General features: G+C 38.5%; 3 protein-coding genes across 5 annotated transcripts; all 3 read right to left on the bottom strand.

Annotated features, from left to right (window-relative positions):
- Window positions 1-861: 861 nt before the first annotated feature.
- On the bottom strand, window positions 862-8275 carry LOC126374319 (insulin-like growth factor-binding protein complex acid labile subunit). 3 transcript variants are annotated; one of them, XM_050020879.1, is made up of 4 exons: window positions 8059-8275; window positions 7308-7396; window positions 4807-4866; window positions 862-4565 (listed from the first exon to the last, which is right to left on the bottom strand). In XM_050020879.1, exons 3-4 carry the CDS (start codon window positions 4814-4816, stop codon window positions 2401-2403), a joined length of 2175 nt encoding a protein of 724 aa, XP_049876836.1. In that variant the 5' UTR covers window positions 4817-4866; window positions 7308-7396; window positions 8059-8275; the 3' UTR covers window positions 862-2400. The 3 variants fall into 3 exon arrangements, with proteins under 3 accessions (XP_049876836.1, XP_049876838.1, XP_049876837.1); XM_050020881.1 differs by lacking the exon at window positions 7308-7396; XM_050020880.1 differs by lacking the exons at window positions 7308-7396; window positions 8059-8275 and adding an exon at window positions 6588-6716.
- Window positions 8276-10277: 2002 nt separating this feature from the next.
- Window positions 10278-23411, bottom strand: LOC126374608 (uncharacterized). Its single transcript, XM_050021297.1, has 12 exons — window positions 23321-23411; window positions 22211-22314; window positions 21746-21817; window positions 20523-20675; window positions 18680-18878; window positions 16574-16738; window positions 16069-16229; window positions 15363-15494; window positions 12790-12930; window positions 11980-12105; window positions 10936-11027; window positions 10278-10470 (listed from the first exon to the last, which is right to left on the bottom strand). Exons 1-12 carry the CDS (start codon window positions 23409-23411, stop codon window positions 10278-10280), a joined length of 1629 nt encoding a protein of 542 aa, XP_049877254.1.
- Window positions 23412-23807: 396 nt separating this feature from the next.
- On the bottom strand, window positions 23808-26492 carry LOC126374463 (linearmycin resistance ATP-binding protein LnrL-like). The gene is made up of 4 exons (XM_050021118.1): window positions 26318-26492; window positions 25874-26037; window positions 24877-24998; window positions 23808-24135 (listed from the first exon to the last, which is right to left on the bottom strand). The coding sequence occupies exons 2-4, from the start codon at window positions 26034-26036 to the stop codon at window positions 23869-23871; spliced, it is 552 nt and encodes a 183-aa protein (XP_049877075.1). The 5' UTR covers window position 26037; window positions 26318-26492; the 3' UTR covers window positions 23808-23868.
- Between the last annotated feature and the right edge of the window lie 639 nt (window positions 26493-27131).

Raw genomic sequence — 27131 nt, 5'->3', positions numbered from 1 at the left:
AATTTTATGCTTGTCGATTACCCGTCCCTTTCCTTTTCGGCGGATAAGAAAATGACAGATATAGCTTAAAATAAAATTACATGGTAATTAGAGGAATTAGCACCACTTATCAAATATAATCTTATTTACACATACGGAACCCTTTTGTAGAACAATCAACACGGTGTTGGCCTATTTTATCGCTGACAGGATGTGCTATTGTTTATCGGCATTCGCACACAGAGTCCTCTGTGTAGAGTTACAATGAATTATTTCATCTATGTTTTACTAACTAACAAATTAAGACTTTATTGACAACCTAATTAGTAGCATATTTACTTACAATATTATCGCCATGTCAATACGATATGGATCATCGTTTATAGGTACCTAAGTGTTTATGTTTTTGTAAGCAATGTAGGTAGTAGATCTCTCTCTCTCTATTCAAGAGCTGCGCTCTTGTCGGTGGAGTAATCGCCATTCCTCTCTTCTTCTCGCCAAAACCTTCACCTCCCGATACGACACGACCTGCACCTTCTCTTTTATTTGTTTCATAAATGTTATCCTAGGTCTACCATTTCCTCTCTTCCCTTCAATTTTTCCTTCTATGATGTTTGTTATAAATGAATCGTGTCGTGAATCGTGTCGTCCCAGCAGTGGGGACGTTAATGGGTTGATGATTATGATGATGAACGTGAGCCATGTCAGGGGCCTTTGGCGGCTCAATAATAACCCTGACACCAGGGTTGATGAGGTTGGTCATCCACCTCACAACCCACACGATAGAAGATTTGCCACCAAAATGTCAAATAGCAATTATTTATTTTTTAACCCCTTGGTTACGGAAATTAAATTCTTATAGGTAAAAAAAAAACACAGGTAAAACTTTCATCTTTTATTTTTCATAAGTAGGTTGTTAATAACATTTTTTATTAAAGATAAACTTCATAATATTGTATTAAAATATTACTTGGATAGTACGGTCACGAGCATTAATATGTATACACTTTGGTACCATGTCACATTAACTTTTTTAACAAATTGAACTGTAAGTCTCACTAAATGTCAAATATGTTAGTGCGACAGAGTCCTAAAGTGGGTACATTATATTGCTCATGACTGTACAACAACGATTACAAAATGTGAGCGACATTCCTCCCAAGGCATCGCAATTCGTGCGATATCGAAACAATAAAAAAATTATGATATTTAGTGTGACAGAAAGAAAGAAAGAAAGAAAGTATTTATTATCTATCTCTTTCTTTTACTAAATATTTACTTGAACGCACTATTTTCAGAGCGAACTAAAACATTATATAAATGGTGTTTTGTTTAATGGTATACAGGATGTTAGTGACGTCGTAACGAAAACTTTAAGGGATGATTCAGACCATGATTCTGAGCAGTTATCAAGTGGAATTTTCCGTCGCAAAAGTATGGAACTGGAAATAATTGAAAAATACACTAAAATTTTCATGAATATTCCGACAGCAAATTCCGCTTGATATCAATTCAGAATCATGGTATGAATCATCCCTCTCAGTATTTGTTATCACTAACACGCATACGCACTGGTGTGGCTACCTGTATGTACTTGTACGGGGTGTAAGTGATATCGTAAGGTATTCCTTACCTCACTCACTCACTCAGAATAATGAGCTCAATCACCCCCCTCGGAATACCGCAATATCGCAATTGCAAAAGTATACAATTGAAAATAATTTATAAAAAGACACAGAAAATCATGAATTTTGCGACGAAAAATTCCACTTGATATTAACTCACCATCGTGGTCTGAATCATCCCCCTCAGTATTCGTTACGATGTCACTAACACCTTGTATACATAAGGACACGCATGTACAACACGCAATAATTATATGAATACCAATATGACTCAAAAATTATAAAATGGTTATTACATTTGCCAATCCATCCTGCCCGAGCGTCAAGGTTACGCGTGCGTTGATCAGGATCGTGTAGTCTAATAGCAAATTGGTGGGGCGTAACCATGGTAATAACGATCTAGAGCTAGTCCAATAGCGTCGATTTTCCCGATCTTGATGTGACCTTGACGCATCGGTATGAGAGGGTTGGATAGTGTAATTACCGCTTAAGCTAAGTCACACCTTTTTGAGACTTCATAAAAAAACCTCATTCTGCCGTAAACCGCTAAGGAATAAGGGAGTGAGCACATGGACTGGGTCTCGCTTGCACTACGCGTTAAGGGACACTAGATAAAAATGAGATTTTTGCATAGTGTCCGTGGTGTGACTTAGTGTACTCATAAACTAAAATATTTAATGATTATGTACTCACACAAACACTTTTACTTTGACACTTAGTCTGACACAAATAAACTTTAAACCAAACCTAAAAATAAAACAAATACTTATATAGGTACACAAGTTTCAAATAAAGCTTAAATATTACTTCGTTTCATTAACTTACGTAACGTTACAAAACGGTTGCCGTTAACGTTAAATTGATTCATAAAAGACCTTAGGAAGTAAGTCTGTTCCTTAACTGCTTCTAGTATCTTTTGATTCGTAACTAGAAGTCTTTCGTCAGCCAATACATAGCTGGAGCTTAAGTCGACTTGATTTTCACTTTCTTGGACACACGGTATGCCTTCAAGAGAATGATTGGACGAAGCCGGTCGAAACTGACGAACTGTAGGCCGCATTTTCGAGTAGCCATTGTTAAAATCTCTCAACGCTTCGCTTAACCAATTGCAACTGAAACTATTGTCTTCCAGATATACCTTCAAATCGTATTTGTGTCCTAACCACCCCTTATAATCCAACAAATAAAGCCCATTTGATCTTAAAGACAAAACTGAGAGCGACTTCAAGTCCATTAGAATTTTAGAGTCTAGATATTTTATGTTGTTAAACGAAAGATCCAAGTTGTTTAGCGATGTCAGACCATAGAATACTCCATATTGTATGTTAGTCAGTTTGTTGTGCCCCAAATAAAGAGAGGTGAGATGAGCAACGCGGTGAAATGTTGACGGGCCAATTACCTCAATCTCGTTGTAGCTTAAGTCCAAAGACGTGAGACTCAAAGGCAAACGGAGAGACGTCTCGTTTAGCTTCTGAATATAGTTCTTTCTCATTTCCAATGTCTTAAGGTCATTTTGGTACACAAGGTTGATAAATTCTGCGTCAACTATGCTGTTGGAGTTCAAAACTAGTATTGTCAAACGTAAGCCTTCCCCAATAGGTATGCCGAGTCTTGAGAGACCATTGTTGGACAGGTCCAAAACTCCACCATCAGAATGGAACATGGATATTCCCAATCTCTTCAACACCGCTATTCCATTATGTGTCATATTTACATACTTCAGATTGTAATTTTTTGTAAATGTCTCATCGGCAATATAGTCTAACCTGTTATGAGATAAATCCAAATTTTGCAAATTCGCCATTAACGAGAAGCTTTCAAAGTACAAATAGGTTAAGTGATTGAAGCTCAAATTAAGATACTTCACATCCCTTAAATCCCCGGCGTGGATAATGAAATCGGTAAGTTTATTTTGGGATAAGTCTAAATTGATTAGGCGGACTATAGATTGAAAGGCATGGTATTCAATGTTACTAATTAGATTCTTAGAAAGGTCCAGTTCTGTAGATACTTCGGTTTCTACTGTGTGTTTCGACAGTTCTCTTGTAAATCGAGCTGAGACCTCACTTGAGGTGCCGTTGGGGACTGAAGTAATGTGATTCTCTGAAAGTATTATTCTGACGACGCCTCCAAAATGTTGCCAATGCCTTGAAAACATAATCGGTCTTAACTTTTCCAGTTGATTCCCAGAAACATCAAAAGTTCTCAAGTGGTATATAATTTTAAGGGACGGGTCATCGATATTTTGTATTTGATTTCCCTTCAAATACAAGTGTTTCAAGTTAACAAGCTTATTGACCGCTCCATTTAAATCTTTGATTCTGTTGTTGTTCAATCGTAAAATTTCAAGACTGGTCAGATTAAAGAAAGGTTCTTCATCGAAATTCGATATAAGGTTGTGTGAGAGATCGAGTTCTTTTAACGAGGTGAGTTCGGAAAAGGCATCACCAGGTATCTCTTCAATAGAATTATTAGACAGGAAAAGCTTTTCCAAACGATTTGGTTGCGTTTCAAATTGGAACAGGTCTTCAATGTCAGTTAAGGAATTGCGAGATAGATCCAGGTATTGTAAGTACTTAAGGTTGAAGAAAGGGGTCCCTTCGATTCTTTGAATCTGATTTTCGGTTAATACCAAAGTTTTCAATCTGGTCATGTACGTTAGGAAGGATAAGGCGGTTCGCTGCCAGACAGCTGACGCTCGGAAGGTGGTGACTACGTTGAGGAACTCGGTGTCTGATATGTGGTTGTCAAATCTCTCGATACCTTCAGTGAGGGTCAAGTCGACGGTGACGGGATGGTTGATGGACCCTCTGCATTCGTCGGGGAGACTGACGCCGCGGATGGTACCAGTGCAGTGGATTCGGAAGGCGCACAAACCGATGCCGTGTATCCTGTCCGGTGGGCAGTAGCTGTCAGCAAGCGTCACTGCCGATAACACAGCGAGGGCCAGTCTTGAGTAAACTGAAAATTAAAAAAAATATATATTAAGCATAATATCTACAAGAAAACCATGACGGAACAAATTAAAGAACAGGCGGACGTTGTGTTTAATCAAGAAGTCAAAGAATTGGCTATGAAAACTTACAATTTAACTTTGGAATTGAGTTTGTTTTTTTTTTTAATACTGCTGGAAGACAATGTATGTGTAGAATGACATAGAAAGAACGAATCCAATAATCACAAATAAAAAAGTGTTTCATACCTCCAATCATATTGACGATCTAAATTATCGTTGAGATGAATTGTGCAACGATGTGTATAGCTGTAATATAAAAAAAAACATTATAATTATGCACAAAATAATACCAATAAGAAATACTTTAACGCCAAAATCCACCGAGGCGCCATTTATTTTGATAACAATTATTTATTTATTTATTGCCATCATAATATACAATACTTTATAATGTACATATAAAAATACTTTATAATGTATGGAAGATGCAATGAATTATTATTATTATTTATTTATTCCAAAAAAGGTACAATTTTTCTTAAAAAAATAATTTCGCGGGCGCTCTTATAACTAAATGAGTATGCACCTTTTGTTGCTTAAAAGAAATTGCAAAATACTTAACAACTATTACAATGGTTTGATAATCGACCTTACTACCCACACGATAAGAAAAAGATTACGATGCTTATAGCGTTTATACATCGATAATGAAAAGAAATAATAGGTAAAAGATTAAAGCAAAGATCCCTGTCTCCTGTCTAGCCCTACGGCGCAAGGGTCTTGGGATCAAGTTTAATTACATATTCTTAATTATGAAGGATTGTTGCTTGATATTTGGATCACATTATGTACCTATAGAATGTTGTTGCTACCTATATTGCTTCTCTTTATTTTGATCAGAATAATAATGGGAGGAAGTTGTAGTTGTACCTTGGTGTAATAAAAAGGGTCATCATTTATACCTAAAAACAAAGATAAAAGATGCATATGTCAGTTATCCATGAAATTAGAAGGTTGAACGACGGAAAATCTGTACAGCGCCATCTATATTGTTTTTGATGAACGTAGTCTGGAAAGTTCCTCGATTTCACGTAGAATGAAATTAATTATATGAAATGAAGGTTCTGTTGAAGAAAATCGTATCAAAATATGATTTATTAAAAATTACTTCAGCAATGCAGTGCAACAGCCTCCGTGGTCTAGTGGTTAGAGCGTTCTCACGATCTGGAGGTCCGGGTTCGATTCCCGATGGAGACATTGTCGAAATCACATTGATACTGTCCTTTTTTAAGGGCATTAAGGATTGGTAAGGACATTACAGGCTTGAATCACCTGATTGTCTGAAAAAATAAGTTGATTCCGTGCTTCGGAGGGCACGTTAAGCCGTTGGTCCCGGCTATTAGCCGTAAACGTACCTCCGCCAACCCACAGTGAAGCAGCGTGGTGGTTTATGCTCCATACCCCCTCCGGTTGATTAAGGGGAGGCCTGTGCCCAGCAGTGGGACATATATAGGCTATTTATGTTTCTCTCTCTATTTAAGAGCCGCGCTCTTGTCGGTGGAATAACCGCCATTCCTCTCTTCTTCCCGCCAAAACCTTCACCTCCCGATACGACACGACCTGCACCTTCTCTTTTATTTGTTTCATAAATGTTATCCTAGGTCTACCCCTTCCTCTCTTCCCTTCAATTTTTCCTTCTATAATGTTTGTTATAAATGAATCGTGTCGTATCAGGTGGCCAATCATATTTCCTCTCCGGTTCTCTATAGTCTTCAATAATGTCTTCAATATTTATGTTTATTATGTAAAAAAGTTTTTACGAGATTTTCACCATACGATAAGTTTCTTTGTAAAGGGGAAACCCCTGACATTCTAGTCAGTCAGCTATTTACCCTACTGCGCAATTCGCTGCCACGCTTATCTAACATTGTTTTATTTATACAAAATACGATGACAAAGTATGATCTATTCGACACTTGCCTACGCAGTGACTAAACAAACACACAATATTCACGCCTATTCCTCACCGGGTTAAGCAGAGACGTGGAATTTAATTAAATTTTGCTTCGATCCTGAAACACTTCTCTTGCTTCCTCCACATTCATCAATTGTTTCGTACGCACGCCGGTTCAAAGTAGATCGTACTAAAATTTTTAATGACATAACTAAACATGACTAACGAAATGTTATTCTTACATACTTACAAGACACGCTATTAATCCCTAATGGAGTGGGCAGAGCCTCAACATCAGAATTCGATCAGCCCATCGCTGATAATAATACCCATCATGAGTCATGATGGGTCATGTCAGGGGCCATTGGCAGCGCAATAGTAACCCTGACATCAGAGTTGATGAAGTTGGTAATCCACCTCACAGCCCACACGATAGAAGAAGAAGATACCCACGATAAGCAAGTTTAACGCATATTATTCTCTTCTTTTCGTCTGATCTGAATGAAACCCGGTGGGGAAATGTCGCAAAAATCACTTTGTGGTCCCTAGTTTGGTTAGGACGGGTAGATCACCTAATTGTCCGAAAGTAAAATGAGCCGTGCTCCGGAAGGCACGTAAAACCCTTGGTCCCGGTCACTACTTACTGATGTAAGTATTCGTTTCATGAGTCATGTCAGAGGCCTTTAGGCGGCTCAATAATAGCCCTGACACCAGGGTTGATGAGGTTGGTATTCCACCTCACAACCAACACTATAAGAAGAATATTACAAAATAATAGTTAAAATTCACTTACCTGTAGCCATAACACTCGCGTGCAACGTATAGAAACTCAAAGTCCAAATGAGCCAGTAGAATTCGACCCTTGGAATTTTTGCTGATCCTCTGAAATAGGAACACCAAAGATTGTCAAAGAAAAATAAATAAACGCGTCAAGTGTCAACTTATTGACTGATGTTGCCTACAACATTTTGCATCTGAGAGACTATTTGATTAATCTTCTTCTATCGTGTGGGTTGTGAGGTGAATTTCCAACTTCATCAACCCTGGTGTCAGGATTATTATTGAGCCGCCAAAGGCCCCCGACATGGCTCATGTTACGACTACTTACTTACATCAGTAAGTAGTAACCGGGACCAACGGCTTAACGTGCCTTCCGAAGCACGGATCATCTTACTTTTTGGACAATCGGGTGATCAGCCTGTATTGTCCTTACCAAACTAGGGATCACAAAGTCATTTTTATGATATGTCCCCACCGGGATTCGAACCCGGGACATCCGGATCGTGAGCCCAACGCTCAACCACTGGACCACGGAGGCCGTTATTGATTAATATACTCCAGGGTGAAATTTGTAGCTATAATAAACCTACACCAAATACATAAACTTCAAATGTAGACTACTTCAGTCCCACCAAAACGTTGATCATTCTTTGACTTGCCTTATCTGCTGTCCATAGCTCTCGACTTGCCGATTTATCTGCTTACTCACTCTAAAATGTAGTCTTACCTAAGCGTTTTCCAGCGTAGGTGTCATCGTCACTTACCATAGGTCAAAGAGAACTGTTATGTAGTTCCTCGACGTACCACACCCGTCACATAGAACCCGCGCGATATCGGTCTGACCACTAATATTAAAAATGAGGAATATGACGTATCATTCGGTCACCGTCTAAAAAACTCTATGTTGGATATGGAGCTATATTCTGTTGACGACTATTATGAAACATAGACATTGAACTATTGTAATTTCATTATACAAAGTGTTAGTAACATCGTAACGAATACTGAGGGGGATGATTCAGACCATGATTCTGAGTTAATATCAAGTGGAATTTTCCGTCGCAAACTTAATTATATTTTTATTAAGTATTTTTTTTAAATTATTTTCAATTCTACACTTTTGCGATAGAAAATTTCAGTCGATATTAACTCAGAATAATGAAATTAATCATTCCTCTCAGTATTTGTTACGATATCACTTACATCCCTTACAAATATGTACAGGTAGCCATACAAGTAGGTATGGGGGTTAGTGACATCGTAACGAAAACTTTGAGGGATGATTCAGACCATGATTCTGAGTTGATATCAGGGGGATTTTCCTGTCGGAAAATTCATGAGAATTTTAGTGTTTATTTTAATTATTTTCAGTTACATACTATTGCGACGGAAAAATATACTAATCTAATCTTATCTAGCCTACAAGATCCCACTGCTGGGCAAAGGCCTTCCCTTCCTCCTTCCATAAAATATACTACGACGGAATAGTATACGTATACTTACTCGAATGTAGGTACTATCCATCCATCGTTTCTAAGTCGTAAACATTGTCACTAATATTTATTCTAAGTATCATAATTATTTGTTAAGACAGTAGTAATTGGTACAGTCATGAGCAATTTAATGTACCCACTTTAGGACTCTGTCTCTCTAACATAAGTATTTGACTTTTAGTGAGACTTAAGGTGGTATTAATAAATTAATCTCAGCTTCGAGACTGCCCTCAAGATCATGTCCATGTGACAGTTGTCATATAAAAACAGAGACTTGAGCATGATCTTGAGAGCAGTCTCAGCTGAGATTTGTTTATTAATACCAACCTTACAGTGCAATTTTTCAAAAAAATCACATGGTACCAAAATATATGCGTATTGATGCTCGTGACCGTACTTTGCCATAGATTAAATAATAATACTACGTATAGAACGGTACGCTCGCCGTAAATCGCTAAGGAGTGAAAGGGAGAGGTGGACTATCTGTCTTGCTCCCACTAACTCGTAGACGTCACACGGTTTTAACGAAATTTTTGTATAGAGTGTCCAGCGGGCTTAGCACCGTAAGCGCGCGACTCTTTCTCGGCTCGACATATCACCCGTCACTCTCTCACAGTACTGCACTGAAAGAGACAGACGATCTTTGTCGCGGCGAGAAAGAGTCGCGTGCTAGGCCCGCAGGATGTGACACTAATGTAAACTTAGTCATGACTTGAATTTGGACCTATTTGCTGGCAGCATTGAAGGTGCTAAAAAGCACTTGTTAGAGACTTCGTTTCCTCTATTGTTTAGATATTCTTATTTATAAGGATTTTTTTTCCATTTGCATAAAGTTTTAGAACCATATTGTAAAATTTTGTGTGTTTTTTTTACAATCTGTGGAAGCTTGTTAATGGCTTTTAGATATTAAGTTAGTATGTAACATTGTAAATTTAGCTGTAAGCTTCCCAAGTAAAATAAAATAAAATTTACTCCACTAAATTACTATAAATAGAGCTTCAAAACAAACATCGAATTGCAATAATTGAATAATATATTGGAAAGGAATTTGTTTTTATTGCACTCATCCGAGCTTAGGGAAAATCACAAAGGGAAAATTTAATCCAAATGTTTACTTAAATGGGACTTAAATCCGCAACATTGCGACTGCCTGTCGCATAGACAGGATGCGGATACAATACGCCTACTTCCCACCGGGGTAAACAGAGACTATGGAATACGTTTGCTTCGAACCTGACAGACTTAAACAAGTATATTCCTGAAGTATATTTGATTTGACTTCTCTTGGTTCCATCACGTTAGAATGAGGTTCCGGTGGAGTAATCGCCATTCCTCTCTTCTTCCCGCCAAAACCTTCAGCCCCTGATACGACACGACCTGCATCTATTCTTTTATTTGTTTCATAAATGTTATGTTATGTTGTATGTTGTTGTTGCCAGGATCGTAGTGAGTGTAATTCCATGGTCTCCGCCAACGATATAGGCGTGATCTCATTTCTTTTTTGGCACGACAAAATCTTCCAGTTCATTGTACTCGTCACCGTAATCCACAGGGAACATGGCAGCGCATTCTTCTTCTCCAATCACTGTGTCGCGACTCACGTGAATTGGACTGAAGTCCATTAACTCCAGTAAAGGCATGTCTACCTTAGTCGTCACCATAAAACACAGTTTTAAATCGTCTCTGGAAATAGATAAATAAAATAATTTTAACCACCGTCCCACTGCTGGGCACAGGCTTCCCCTCAATCAACCGGAGGGGGTATGGAGCATACTCCACCACGCTGCTCCACTGCGGGTTGGTCGAGGTGTTTTTACGGCTAATAGCCGGGACCAACGGCTTAACGTGCCCTCCGAAGCACGGAATCATCTTACTTTTTCGGAAAATCAGGTGATTCAAGCCTGAAAAGTCCTTACCAAACAAAGGACAGTCTCACAAAGTGATTTCGACAATGTCCCCATCGCGAATCGAAGCCGGACCTCCCCACTAGACTACGGAGGCTGTTGTGTGAAAAAAAAGTATCTAATTTTATTATTCTATTTTTTAAAGCTTATACAGATAATATGAACTGCAGCATAAGGTTGGGGGCGGAAGGCAAGAAGAAAACCACTGCCCTATTTTCCCCTGTCAAAAAAGATTTCCACTTACAAACTAATATTAACTTCCATAGCGTCAAACTGTTTTACAGAGTAAGCAATATGCTTAGCATCATATGGAGTGGATGCCTTGAAGATACCCATCTGGAACAAACTATATCTAAGTATATATTGACTCCTGCTCCTTACCAGCTAGATAGCTGACAAATGACCAAACAGATTAAGTAGGTACTGTAGAATCTGTGAAATGTAGACTATGATATTAAAACTATAGGTAATCTGTCAAAAGTCGACTAAACGACCAATAACACTAGATACTATAGTGATTCAGTAAAAGTTTGATGCCAAGCGCTAGTAATTGAAAGCCCGTCCACCTGCAGCGATCAATTATACAGGGTGTTACTGAAGGGGATGATTCAGACCATGATTCTGAGTTAATATCAAGTGGAATTTTCCGTCGCAATATTCAAGTTATTTTAAATTATTTTAAATTCTTTACTTTTGCGATGGAAAATTCCACTTGATATTAACTCAGAATAATGAGCTGAATCATCCCTCATAGTTTTCGTTACGATGTCACTAACACCCTGTATACATATTTAAATGGGTGTGCTCACATGCCCGCTATGTGCGAGGATCTTTCCCAACAAGATTGGTTATATAAACCGTATGCGAGCACATGAACGTCGGAGTTGAAGCAGCCGAAATCGGCTGGATCACATCACTCTTTCATGTATAGAAAGGCAACTCCCCGCTCCCCGCCAGCGGCTGAGCTAGGTTTCCCGCACCCCCTCGATCTTACTTTAATCTACAATCGAATGGGCGTCAGACGTCACACACACAGATGCGCGTCCACGATAACGTCAAAGTGTAATGTCTGTGTAAAACGAGGTGTGCAGACGGTACATATAAGTTAATAACTACCTTCTTCGACTGCTTCATAGCCAACCGCAACATAATAACGGGATCTTACCGCGTGTAAATCAGGGATATGAGACTCCCGATATTCCTATCATTCATTAATTCATTCTTTCCTATTTCGATTATTCTTTTATTTAGTTAACCGCGTAAACTTAAAACAATTTATAATACTAACGTGTATAATGCCACTTGTAAAAGGTGCAATATGTTCGATGACCTTGTGTCGTCTGTACATATGCACCATGACGAGGACGTGGGGTGGAAGAAACTCAGAAGTAGGCACCACACGATCTTCTACCAACTGGTAATTATATTACAAGTTAAACTAATTTAAGCTTAAACATAGATAAGTACAAATTAAAAAATAATGCCATGCCAGGGGCCTTTGGCGGCTCAATCATAACCGTGACACCAAGGTTGATGAGGCTGGTATGCCGCCTCACAACCCACACGATAAGAAGAAGAATAAAAAAATAAACAAGCGGTGAACGTGAAAGTGTTTGACAGCCAAGGGAAGTTCAATCGAATTGTTCAATAATGAGGATAAAAACTAGAAGCCCAAATCTAGGCGACAGTATTGTTGAGATCCTTGACATTTCTCCATACTCTCCAGGTAAAATTCGTGATAAATTGCAAAAGAAAGTGCTACATCTATGAACTCAAGACTAAGTGCATTCGTAATCGAGAAGCAGCCTTAGAATTGGTATAAAATTAAAAAGAATACATACATAAACTCACGCCTATTTCCCACCAGAGTTGGCAGCGAGCATGGAATTCCATTTGCTTCGATCCTCACACACTTCTCTTGCTTCCTCCACATTCATCAATCGTTTCATACACGCACGCCGGTTCAGAGTAAATCGTACCAAAGCTTTTCTGAGGACATGATATTTTTTACCCCTTTATTAAGAAGCGTTTACTATTTACGAAAGGAAAATGATGACGTATCGATGAAATAAATGAGCATTAGAACAAATTGATATACCTTTGGGAAGAGCAAAGCCAATCCGTTAGCTTTGGCAATATCGTTTGGTGGAGAGTAGAACCCAGGGATGGGGAGACCAGCTGGAGGGAAGTACTCGTCAGGATCCTCTACCACTTCTTCCTGCTCTGGTAGTTCTTCAAACTATTGGTAAGAAATAGAGGGAAATAGAGTCGTCTTACCCGTGCACTAAGATATTAACCAACTTTCTCCGTCCCCAGTTGGGGCATAGAATAAGGAATAATAAACTACGTACAGAACGAAAGAGACAAGAAAGAAATAAGAATGTTCAAAATACGAGAAATTCAAAAAAAAATTTAAGTTATTATTATTGGATAAATGTATTATGATGTAAGAGAATTCACGAATACCTAATTATTACTGAAGTTTGCTATGTAAGTAAGTATCTAATTTAATCTCAAACGGCAAATTTTTGTGTAATTTTCATATTATGTGCTTTTACATTTAATTCTAAACATTATTTAAATATTTGTATATCTATTTGTAGGTGGAACGTAGAGAACTAACTACTTATAACCTAAACCTGTAACACCAATTAATGCAAATAAATAATCTGAATCTAAATCTGAACGGCAACTCTCCGCTCCCCACCAGCGTCTGAGCTAGGTTACCTCACCCCCCTCGGACACAGTTTAGTCTGCAATCGTATGGGCGCCAGACGTCACACACACAGATGCGCGTGTATGATAACGTCAATGTGTGGTTTGTGTAAAACGAGGTTGTTTGTATGTATGAGTGTCCGGGGTGTAGTTGAGGCGACTTCAAGGCCTTCCTCGAAGATAGCTCAAAATCGATATTCTTAGACGATGCCTCAACCTTAACTCGAGTTTACTCTAGTATGGCATGGCGTCATTATTTTCGTATTATTATGTGGCAGTATGATATGTTCGAGTCCAGTGAGTAACGTCCTCAAGTACGTAAATGTCATCTTAAAATACCAAAATGCTGACGCCGAGTCGAGTGGAGAAAGAATCGAGTGAACATCTTAGAAAACGGGTGTTAGCACCTACTTATATTATACTAGGTATATTTATAAGTGTAAAAATCCAAAATACGGTAAATCTGAAGATTTACCAAATAGTCTACTTGACAACCTAGTCAAATGAGATACTTTTTACGAACTGTCAAAACGAAAGTTTTCTTTGGACTTTGTATGGATACTGGCCTGTGACGTCATCAATAAAATCGGTCAAACGTCGTACTCATTGTTACTTAATTCATAAATAAAATTCGAAAATAATTCGAAAAGTAAAATGAGATTGATTTTTGTTCATCTTAGACTGGCTTCTGTTTCTATGTTAGCATTTTATAATTTATCTTTGACCCAGGCTTTTTGGCGGGAACGGGACAGTTGCTTTCTTCATTGAATAATCTAAATAATTAATACGAAGTGGTGTTTTGTGGTTAATGGTCGCATTAAGTTAGTCGGAATACATTCGCAAGTATTATTATATCGGAGTATTCAATAAACAAAGTGTATCTAGTTATCTACCTATTTTCGCTTCGTGCCAAAAAGCCGCTTCATAACTCGAAAGTTTATGCGGACTTTTGAGTTAATTCGTTTGGGGTTCGGAGTAGGACTCTACTCCGAGGGTGGGGGCTTAGGTTTCATCATCATCATTCATCACCTTTCATCAGTTCATTAATCATCGAGAAAAAAAATACGTTAGACCCTTCGGGGAAAACCAAAACAAAAAAAAAATATGTTTGACCCAGTCAAATACCCAATTGTTGTGGCAAAAGTGCGAATTGCTTGTGAAATGTTAGGAGTAGGTAATCATTACATTTTATTTAAGTACTTATATTATTTTTTTAAGATGTGTACCTCAGGCATTGGAACATCCACATCTTCAAAATTGTCAGGTTCCGCTTTTAGTTTATTTAATTCCTCAATTTTCTGAAATAAAAAGCAATTTGAAGTACAAGTTACTTAAAGAAATTTCAAATTCCAAATCAGTGGACACAAAATTCAATATATCTCGGTGACGCTTTATTGTATGTATTTATTTTTAAAATGTGACTACACAAATGAGGGTCAAATAGACAACATAATAAAATAGTGCTCAATTTCTGTTAGTGCTAAATTTCTGTCGTTTTACCGCTCATATTTATCGCATGCCTTGGGAGTGAATTGGTTGTCGCACCCAGAGTGCTCGCGCCCATAGTACTTCGATTCATTTTGAATCAACAAAGAGCACTTACATCACCTCCCTAGCGGTATCCCGTTTCTCACAGGGTCCGCTTACCTAACTTGAAGATCGACAAGTCCGGTTTTTCACAGAAACGACTGCCTATCTGACCTTCCAACCCGGGAAGGGTAAACCAGCCCAAAACAGGTTAAGTCACACAGGTACTCCGAAACGCATTTTTCGGGAATGTGAGTTTCCTCACGATGTTTTCCTTCACCGATGAGCACGTGATAATCATTTTATGATCGAAATATGAATTCAAAAATCATTGGTTTAGGCCGGGGCTGGAATTCAAACCTGCGACCTCACAGTGAAAGTCAAGCGTTTTTCCAACTGAGCTGTCATAGCTACACAAAGAGTACTTACACCAGCCTTTAATAATTCCAGCTTTTTTTCTTCTTTGGCCACTTTTTTTGCTTCAATAGCTTCTTCTCTAGCCTGGCGCGCCAAGCGAAGCATCTCAGAATAACGCCTCGCATGGCGAATTTTTTCATCTTCCTATTAAAAAAATTCGTAATATCACACCAAACCCTAAACTGGGGCTTAGCGATATCGTCTTTAATGTAGTTGCTATCTAGACAACCTCAGACCAACACAAAAATACAACATCAAAGCAATACGCTAGTTTCCAACTAGTCAAATCAGTTACTTTTTACTAAACGTCAAAACACGAAATTACTTACCTACTGGAAAGATGTATGAAAAATCACACTGTGACATCATACAAAAATGACGGGCTTATTATTACGTTTATTTTTAGTTTAAAATTCATAAATAATTTAAATAGAAAAAATAATTTAATAAATAATTTAAATTAAAATTCATAAATAATTTAAATAGAAAAAAAGAAAATGTTTTCGTTAGTTTTAGATCTGTCTTTATTTAGTAATCAGAATTTCATAATTTATCTTGTACACGACCCAATTCATCTAAAAAAAATATTTATGGCTATTTGATTACATTTATATGTGTGTGTAACTTTATAAATATAGCTGGCGAGGAGTGGTTTTGAGTACTATAATCACCTGCTTAACTCTTCAGGAATACAGGCGTGAATCTATGGTATACAAACCCATTGTAGTTTTCTTTCTTCCTTCCTTTTCTTCCAAATTTCTTCCCTGGTTGGGCTGTACGTTTTATAGTAGTCAAACGCCGAGATAGACTGTATGGATGCCCTATGATTTTCATCCAGATTTTTTATGTTGTCTTCGTACAGAATTCTTCGAACTAAAGCTGAAATAATATGTTATTTATATTTACATACATAAACTCACGCCCGTAATCCCAAATGGGGTGGGCAGAGCCACAAGTAATCAAAGACAACTTGCAGCCACTGTTGATACGAAGTCCTAAGATGGATAGATGGATGGATGGATGGATGGATGGATAAGATGAATTTATATTTCGTTGCTTTATTTTTCATAAACTATATTTACTTATTAAGTAAAAAAAATGTCTGCATACCGGGAATGAACAAGAGCGTGGCCCTTAAATTGATGATGATGACCGGGAATGATGTTCCAGTTGAATGATGATGATAGGTTTTAATATATGATGTGTATTGTTTCTTTACTAACCAACCATGTTTACTGGGTCCAGGGTCTGGAGACATATAGCAAGAGCCTTCCCTGATAACAGAGTGTGCATGGACGCTTCATTAATTGGCGCATCACCAGAATAAAGGATATCTAACGCTTCTTCTTCGGTCAGTTGCAACTCTTCTCTAGCAATCATGATGATGTCTAAAGAACAAAGGGAAGATAATTACATTATATAACATATCCAATAGAAGTAGACCGAACGGTACCGGACATGCACCAATGAGTTATTAACTTATCTTAAGAGCAGTTTTCACTTACCCTGGTAGTTGCGGGTTCCGAATACATCCCGCTTAGGGACGGTACTGAAAAGTATCGGCGTCCGAACGACGTAATATACAATCCCGACGATCCGATTACTCTAGCCATATAGGCGGCCAATCAGCTCGCGACACCAAACACTTCAAGAACCCGATACCGACCCCGCCGGCGTGGTCGACGATTTTCCTCAATCAGCGCTTATCGCTATCGACCCGCTAGGGTCGATTAATTATTTCAAATATGATTCCTCTCAGACGACGCCCTGAGCCGAGGTTCGCGCCCAACTGGGCACCCTCAGGCCTGTTATCTTAAACGTTGTACCGGATGAGAGCCTTCAGGGCTCTAAGTAGTTAATGCCATCTGCGGCAAATCTACAATAAGTAACGTTAAAAAAAAGCAATTTTCACTAACACAGTTAGCTCGACAATTAAAGACATGATTAAATAAGTACCCATGCTTCACGGAGCTTTCAGTTAGACCAACGTGCCAGGAGGTGAGCTGTATCGCCTTCTTTTATGGTCGAGTCAATTTTGGTAGTGAAAATTGCACGCGCAATAAAATCTCGTCAACACATTTTCTTGCACACCACAACCACAGAATAAGGAATAATACTTTTATTACGTTGCCAATTTTAAAGCTCTTATGTGTGGCCATCACCAAATTTTTTTTTGTCAGGATCTAGTATTTTGCTCCTAAAATATTCAGTACTTACAAACTCTAATGTACGTAAGTATCAATTATCTTTTAATATTTATTACAGATTTTTTTTTATTTCTGTAATATTGACCCGATTGCACATAGGTAATAGATTTTAAATTGGCAACGACGATATAGAACGGCAACTCTCCGCTCCCCACCAGCGGCTGAGCTAGGTTTACCTCACCCCCCTCGGTCTTACTTTAGTCTTCAATCGTATGGGCGTCAGACGTCACGCACACAGATGCGCGTGTACAGTCATGAGCAATATAATGTACCTACTTTAGGACTCTGTCGCACTAACATTATTGTGACATTTAGTGAGATTTACAGTTCAATTTGTCAAAAAAGTTAATGTGACGTGGTACCAAAGTGTATACATATAAACGCTCGTGACCGTACAATAATGTCAATGTGTAGGTACGGCCTCCGTGGTCCAGTAGTTGAGCCTTGGGCTTACGATCCGGTGCCCCAGGTGCGAATCCCCGTAGGGACATATCACAAAAATCACTTCGTGATCCCTAGTTTGGTTAGGACATTACAGGCTGATCACCTGATTGTCCAAAAAGTAAGATGATCCGTGCTTCGGAAGGCACGTTAAGCCGTTGGTCCCGGTTACTACTTACTGATGTAAGTAAGTAGTCGTTTCATGAGCCATGTCACGGGCCTTTGGCGGCTCAATAATAACCCTGGCACCAGGGTTGATGGGATTGGTAATCCACCTCATAATCCACACGATTGACGAATATTAATTATTTCGTTTAACAGGTACCAAACTACGCTGCTACGGTGTACAGAACGAGAGTGACGTGGACAATATCCTCGGACACAACACATCCCATAATACCGCCATCATTGACTGTGAGGTAAGTGGCAACCCTTCCCTATAACTACTTAGGTAGCTAGTAGGGTAACTAGGTATAAGTCGGTATAACTACCACGAGTAATTTCTGACTGATAACGACTCGGTCCATTCTAATTGAATGCCTTCCGAATTGAAAGTTTTCTCCCGCCGTGAGGTTAGTAATTCACCTCACAACCCACACGCTAGAAGAAGAATGTGTAGTGTCTGTGTAAAACGAAAATATTGAAGTGTCCACACAACACTCCCGTATGCAGTTTACGAACTGTTCTCGTTCCATTGTTCGTAGAGCTCTGGGTGTGCGTGGATGGCGTGTGGCCAGTACAGCACGAAGTCAAGCACTTCCAAATGCGGCGCCATAAGTGTCGCGCGGTGCTTCTTGCGTGCAGCTTGTCGCGCTTCCTGTCGCGCGCGTGTCGATAAAATCTCCTGCTCCCTTTCGACCGCCCGAGCGTTTATCCAATCCTGGTATTTAGGCAACAAAAATATGGTAAAGTAGATGAGTAAATCAGCAAATAAAAAGAGGGATACATGTTAATGAATCCCATTAAAGGCATCACGCAAATACAAATATAATTATGACTCATTTACGTAGCTGTTTATGTTAGTGAATGTATATTATTTAATGCCATTTTCGCAAAAACTAAGTCACGTTCAAAAATAGTGGTAATAGTTCGTGTAATAGGCTAGTTTCCAACTAGTCAAATCAGTTACTTCTTTCTAAACGTCAAAACACAAAATTACTATGGAATTTGTAAAACGCACACTTTGACGTCATAGAAAACGTGATAAAATAAAATTCGTTTAAAATTCATAAATAAGTTAAATAGAAAAAAAAAATGTTTTTCTTTAGTTTTAGATGTGTATTTATTTAGTAGGAGCTCGGTGGCGCAGCGGTAAACGCGCTCGGTCTGCGATTGTTGAAGTTAAGCAACTTTCACAAAGGCCGGTCATAGGATGGGTGACCACAAAAAAAGTTTTCATCTCGAGCTCCTCCGTGCTTCGGAAGGCACGTTAAGCCATTGGTCCCGGCTGCATTAGCAGTCGTTAATAACTATCAATCCGCACTGGGCCCGCGTGATGGTTTAATGCCCGATCTCCCTATCCATCCATAGGGAAGGCCCGTGCCCCAGCAGTGGGGACGTTAATAGGCTGATGATGATGATTTATTTAGTAATCAGAATTTAATAATTTATCTAGAACCTAGTACACGACCCAATTCGTGTCCTATTAATCAAACATCACTTAACAGGTAAGTACCTAAGTTCATTTGAGTCCTAATTATATCGACTTAGCTAGGTCAGGTTACACAAAGAAATCAGATACTTACTGTGACAAGCAATTTATTCACTACATATGCTTTAGTAATGTGTTAATGTAAGTCTATGAGCAGTATGATGCGCATCATAGAACCATAGAATAAAGAATAATACTAGGTACTTACTTAAAGAACCAATAGTAATGTCGAGGCACATCCCGGACAGTAGATATTTGTTTATATTCCAAGTTCGAATCCTAACTCAGGCTCTAAACCATATAGAAATACATAAACAGCCTATATACGTCCCACTGCTAGGCACAGGCCTCCCCTCAATCAACCGGAAGGGGTATGGAGCATACTCCACCACGCTGCTCCACTGCGGGTTGGTGGAGGTGTTTTTACGGCTAATAGCCGGGACCAACGGCTTAACGTGCCCTCCAAAGCACGGAACCATAAAACCCAACCAAACCATAGAACCCAACTTAAATGAGTTTGAATACATGTTTGGATCATACATAGCGTCGCTGATGTCGCGAACTGACGTATCTCCATTTTTTGACGAAACTGATTTGCATCTTTTACAATTGTCAATAAGACACAAACTACTTTAGCTAAAAATACAGATACGTCGGTGAGCAAAATCATATCACCTGATTTCCAAGATTTTTGCCATGCTTCCTTCTTACTTATTAATATACATAAACAGCCTATATACGTCCCACTGCTGGGCACAGACCTCCCCTCAATCAACCGTAGGGGGTATGAGATCATACCACGCTGCTCCAATGCGGATTGGTAGAGACTTCTTAATATTGCGACTTAAATGATTATACCCTAGAAATATTTACCATTTCGTCAGGAGTAGGTTCGTCCAGCTGATAGGTTTGTCTGTCAAATTCGAGGTCGTCTTTCCACTGACGATAGTACATAAGTTCTTGCTTTACGACATCTTCAAATTTTGGAGGGTCCAGACCTCTAAAAACTTGAGTTACTCTTTGATTCTGAAATTAACACACATTTTCAATACCTACATAAACTTACGTCTTAACTCATAATGGAGTGGTCAGAGCCACAAAACACCCCGGACACTTCATACAAAACACCCCGTATTACGCAGACGCTACGACACCCATACGGTTGAAGACTAAAGTAAGACCGAGAGGGTGAAGTAAAACCTAGCTCAGCCGCTGGTGGGGAGCGGAAAGTCGTCATACTCGTAGTATTATTCTTTATTCTTTGGCCATAAGTAAACAGATGACAATTTTGTAGCCACTTTTGATACGAAGTGAGTTGACAAGTATTATTTGTGCTCACCTCGGCAGATCCATCGCTAATATACAAGAATGATCATCATCATCATCAACTCATCATCATCATCAAAAAAGGATACTCCCTGTTGGTTTTTACGACATGGTTTAGAACGATAAACAGCCTGATATGTTCTTTATTTTATTTTTTATATCGATATTAGTATGCTGCTGTTATTTTGAACCGTTCAAACACGTTGTAAGTATATCTATATAAATAAGCTTAAGAATTATTTCAATAAAATTATTTCATATTGCGCCGTAACTGTTTTTGTTATTTATTTTTAAATACATAAACTCACGCCTATATCCCATCGGGATAAGCAGAGAGCATCGGGATAATTCCATTTCTTTTGATCCTGACACACTTCTTCTTTTTTGGGAATAGTGTTTCCTATACGCACGCCGGTTTAGACTCGATCGTTCTAAATAAAACCTTTTGTAAGGACATCCTCAATTTTTAGGACATTTTTTTTGGTTTGAGAACGTCTAGGGCCCTGTGCCGAGGTTTTTCTTGCAGCTTCTTTTCCCCGGCTATACATTGTTGTTAAAAGCTGCAGTAGTTTTAGGCGAATAAGACGTTCGTTATATGTAAAAAAATGCGATTCAAAGTGTAACCATGTTATTGTTACCTGCTGAATAAATATATTTTGAATTTGTTTTAGAATGTGGTCCTTCGGGGCCCCGTATGGAGGGTGGCTCTGAGGATAGGTCCCGTATGCCTCTGTACTAAAAACGGTATTCTATAGATCGTCTAAACTTACAACAATGAACATATAGAATGGTTCACTTTGGTTGCGTAGACGCGACAACGCTTGAATCTCATCAGCTGGTACCTGAAACATTTTTAAATGCACTAACAAGTATGTAAGACTTTATATACATACATAGTGCATAATATGCTCAAGGCCATCATAACCCTTAATGGGGTGGGCAGAGGCACATTTAGAAAACCCCTTGAATGAATAAGTATTCATTCCACAAACGTCGTACTCATTGTTAATGAATTCATAAATAACATTCGAAATAAGTCGAAAAGTAAAATGAGATTCAGTTTTGATCATCTTAGATGGGCTTCTATTTCTAGATTAGCATTTTATTATTTATCTTTCAGCCAATCAAATACCCTATTGTACCCTTTTAGCTTCTCTTTTGTTTTGTAATTCTGTATTTCCTGTGTCTAAAATGAAGTACCTATTTACTATGTTATGCTAACGTTATGTACTCACTCTGAGAAACACAACTTCGTTATTACTCCATTCAAATTTGACCTTAGAAAATATTCTGTCCAACGCCGTACAATATCCAGAGAAGTGACAATATATTTCTGCACCTATTTCCAATAATATAATTACAACGTTTTCCACAGGGTCCGCTTACCTAACCTGAAGATTTGACAGGTTCGGTTTTTTACAGAAGCGACTGCCTGTCTGACCATCCAACCCGTGAAGGGAAAACCAGCCTAATACAGGTTAGGTCACATACCTCCGAAACGCATAATTCTCGTGTGTGGGTTTCCTCATGATGTTTTCATTCACCGCTGAACACATAAGAATCATTCCAAGTACGAATTCGATAAACGATTTCGAAAATCATAGGTTTAGGCCCGTGCTCAATTCGAACCTGCGCCCTTGAAAAGATAAGCAGCCGAAGGCATTTTAAGTGCTATATTCACGTCCAGTCAATTGTTTTTTTTAAAACACTCATTAGTTGTTTCAATCGAATTCGCTTCTTCAACGGCCCTTCATGCCTGACGGTAAAGTAATACATACATATTGCGAGACACGTTACAACACGTAAGATCACAAGATGAACTAAGTATCCACACCTCACCGAGCTTTCTGTTAGACCAACGTGAGTGGTGAGCCGTATTGCCGTCTATAATGGTCGAGCTAAGAGAAGGTAAATTAATAACTCATTGATGCAAATCGGGTACTAAGCTTCGAACCGGGGCTCCCCGTTTGAGAGGCAAGCCGATGTACCACAAGACCATAGCGACTCAGTGAGTGAGTGTAAGTCATCATCAGCCCATTAACGTCCCCACTGCTGGGGCACGGGCCTTCCCCATGGATGGGTAGGGAGATCGGGCCTTAAACCATCACGCGGGCCCAGTGCGGATTGATGGTTATTAACGACTGCTAATGCAGCCGGGACCAACGGCTTAACGTGCCTTCCGAAGCACGGAGGAGCTCGAGATGAAAACTTTTTTTTTCTCTTTTGTGGTCACCCATCCAATGACCGGCCTTTGCGAAAGTTGCTTTACTTCAACAATCGCAGACCGAGCGCGTTAACCGCTGCGCCACCGAGCTCCTCATTTAAGTGAGAGTGTAAGTACTTACAAATAAATTTATTTTCGAATTCTTGTAAAGTATGGTGGAAATCCTTTTCATTTGATATATCGATAAACAATTCTATTTTCTTTTTAGCCATTTTAGACGACTACTTCTTGTTTTCTGAAGTAAGTATACGCAATCTAATAGGCCATGATCCAAAATATAATTTACTTACTTATTGTGTCTAAGTGTAACAAAATAAAAAGGCCGCTTTAGCTTACGAATAAAATGTTTAATTCTAAAACAATTACATCGACTAAAATAAATAAAAAGAAAATATTATTTATAAAAATAAATATCAATTAAACATTATTTCAGATGTAAAAAATAATTTACGCACGCATTAAAACTTATGATTTGTAAAAAGAACGTTTAAAAATCTATTAAAATAAAAATTGTTTCAGCTAAGTTTAACATCTTTAACAAACTCGCTCGCACGCATTGTTTTGTTTTTTATATAAAACGGGTGAGCCCTGTCGTACATTATCTGGAAACTACCCTAATACAAATGTAAAAGAAGTTTTTGAAAAAGTATCACCACACACTAAAAAAAATCAGTCTTGTTTCGTTTGATTTGAAGTTAGAGTAGATGTGCAGTTCGGTTTCGTGTCCAATGACAAAATCTTCTTCGATATTTCGTGTTTCGAGCCACTACCATGTAATATGTGGTCGATTGTACTTAATACTTCATCTACAGTTGTTTCGCTCAGAGTGTAGTCTTCAACTACGTCGTGTTTTTGTCTCAAATTCTCCAGTTTCCTGAACATTTCACTGTAGAGAAGTTCACGGTTTGGATCTCCAATGTGAAAATAGAGCATTCTCTGAAATTAATTCGTATCAAATCTACAATAAATCACGTCAAAAAAGAAAAGTAAAATAAAAAGGTAAAATTTAGAAACAATCTGATAGTCTAAACATTTTTTTTTTTATAATATAGGCTCGCGTTTTACCACAATCTCACCTGATGGTAAGTGACAATGTGTTCTAGGGTGGATCACGCTTACCTAGCAAATGCCTATTCACTCTAGCCTTGAAGAATCCCAGATTATAACGAGTTGGAAAACAGAAGAGTTGTTCAGAGAGAGACATCAGCATCATCATGTTTTCCTCTCATTCTATCTTAGGATCTTTGTTCGTCTTTAATTATGTAGTGAAAGTTAACAACAGTTGTTTTTGGCTTTTAAAAGACACCATCACAGCTAACTAACACAATCTACTAGCATAGCGTAATATATTATGCAAAACAGAATGATCCTCGCCATATTAGAAAATTTCCCGCCTTAAAAGGGCGCAAATGGAGCGCCACGCCAGCCGGTAGCAAGCATTTGTAGTTTGTACTAACTAAGAAAGTGTTCTCAATTAGACGAGAAACCGTCACTTGATGTCACTGATGTCCATATGTAAGCAAATACGGTTAGCGACATCTAGTTACTGAATGGTGAAATAGAGCAATAATACTAGAAAAAGCGTCGGTAGCGATCATTGGTGCATGGAAGGAACCAAACGTACAGCTCTGTATGTAGGTAAACATATAAAATATAACTAAGTATACAAGTACTTACTATATGCTCGTCCATCAGTATACTAGTTTCGAAACTTTCTAAGAATTCTCTTTTTAACAAGACGACTTTATCATTAGGTAACATAACATTACTACCCATCGAACATGTTCTTTCTAAGCTACCTGTAATTATAAATAAAATATAATTAAAGAGTGAAGAGGCATTCTCTTTGGACCCTGTACAACAGGTAGATCTACTCGAAGGTTATGGGATTACCAATTAATAATAATATAATACCGCTTTATAGATGAGAAACATGGATAATGACACTGGGGGACAGAGAGAGACGGCCAGCATTCGAAATGCGGTGCTGGAGGATAATGAAAAATATAAGGTACTGGAAATGATTACTAACGAGGAAGTGAGAGAAAGAGTGTAGGGAACGTAAAAGCTATTGAAAACAGAAAAGGCAAAGTAATATTAGTCACGTAATAAGTCACGAGGAATTTATCAAAACATCATGGAAGGAAAGATAGAAGGCAAGAGAGGAAAAGAATGGTCGAAAAGACCTTAAATGGAACCAATTACATAGAAAGCGAACGACAAATCGTGTTTTTAAATAAGTCAAATAAATAGATCAAAAAAAAATGGAAAATGCTACACTAACAATAGCAATGAAGAATAAAAGAGAATAATTTATTGTGAGTTTGTCGTTTAATATTTTTTTATTCTTGTTAATGAGTCCACATATTTGATGAAAGTTTTTAAATTAATGTATATGTCTCTTCTATCGTGTGGGTTGTGAGGTGGAGAACCAACCTCATCACCCGTGGTGTCATGGTTACTACTGAGCCGCCAAAGGCCCCTGACATAGCTCATATAACGAATAATAATGCATTTAATGCTCATAATATATAATGTATCAATCCGCATTGGAGCAGCGTGGTGAAATATGTTCCATACCTCTTCTGGTTGATTGATGGGAGGCGTGGTTCTAGCAGTGGGACGTATATTGGCTGTTTATGTAAGTACTTATATAATTATCTCAATAGCATACCAGTAAATACGCTATACGCCTCGTCGACTTTTAGCTTGAGAGTGGCAGTGTACCCAGAAGTTAGCTCCCGTCTGATTTCCTCCACCGACCCTATTGCGACTATTTCGCCTTTATCAATAATCGCCAATCTGTCACATATGTATTCTATCTGCGTCCAATCCATGCTATAATTCATAAAAAACCTAACTGTGAAAATGAATGTGAACCTACGAATAAATATTATTTATTCGTAGATGTGAACGTACCGTCTAAACAGAGGGGCTAAAAAGGACACAGCAATTCATTTAAAAAGCAATTTTGCGACTGGACATTTGCGCATAAGTGCGCAATGCCAACAAAATGTCTTAAAGCAATATCAAAACAAATCATTTATTGTATGAATTTGGGTACATACTAATCACCAGATACACTTTCCCGGATCTTTAAGTACCAAGGATGCTTTACCTTTCTTCAGCAATGAGGCAGGCGGCACCTTGGTCACGCAGCAGTCGTATAGCTCTCACTATCAGGGGCCTCGTATGTGGGTCCACACTCCCACAGGGTTCGTCTAGCAGTACTGCGCTCGCTTCGCTTATCAGAGATTTAGCTACAGCCAGACGATGTGAACAACCTGAACTGTAAGAGCCAAATAGCTGATGCGCATGCGTGGATAGACCTGAGAAAAGATAGTTTGTTACTATTCGGCGCGTCCATTTACGCAGAATCAAAGAGAAGAGAGAGTCATAATGTATTTGTGGCATATCTTTTAACAATTTCAAGGACAGAGAGATATTTAAATCGAAAAAATCTGACTCGGCTGGGACTTGAATCCGCAGCTCATGTCACGACGACGAGTGTGCTTACCATAACACCACCTCGTCCTCATCCTGTTAAAGACGATATAGATCGAAAATTTCGCATGATCAGGATGGTGACCCGGTAATATAAATGGTTAACACGCTTATCCCGGGTTGACAAGAGCTGCGGGTTCCAAGTCCCGTAAGATTCGGATTTCTTCAGTTTAATTATCTCGTTGTAAGTTTCCCTAAGCACAGGTAAATGCTACAAAAACTAAAAAAAAAATACTTTCAAGAAAGTATCCTTGAACTTGGCCAGTAGGCCATCAGCTATAAACGTGCTGAGGATAATGAAAATTAAAGGATAAAAGTATTAAACTATACACGACAGATGAACAGACGCTACTTGCGCCAGTAACCTTTATCATCATGTCAAACTTCAAGTGCTCAGACAACAGAGAGACAATAAGAACTTACCCAAG

The sequence above is a fragment of the Pectinophora gossypiella genome, chromosome 17, assembly GCF_024362695.1.
Source record: "Pectinophora gossypiella chromosome 17, ilPecGoss1.1, whole genome shotgun sequence".
Taxonomy (NCBI): Eukaryota; Metazoa; Arthropoda; class Insecta; order Lepidoptera; family Gelechiidae; genus Pectinophora; species Pectinophora gossypiella.
This window is presented reverse-complemented; position numbering and strand designations above follow the sequence as displayed.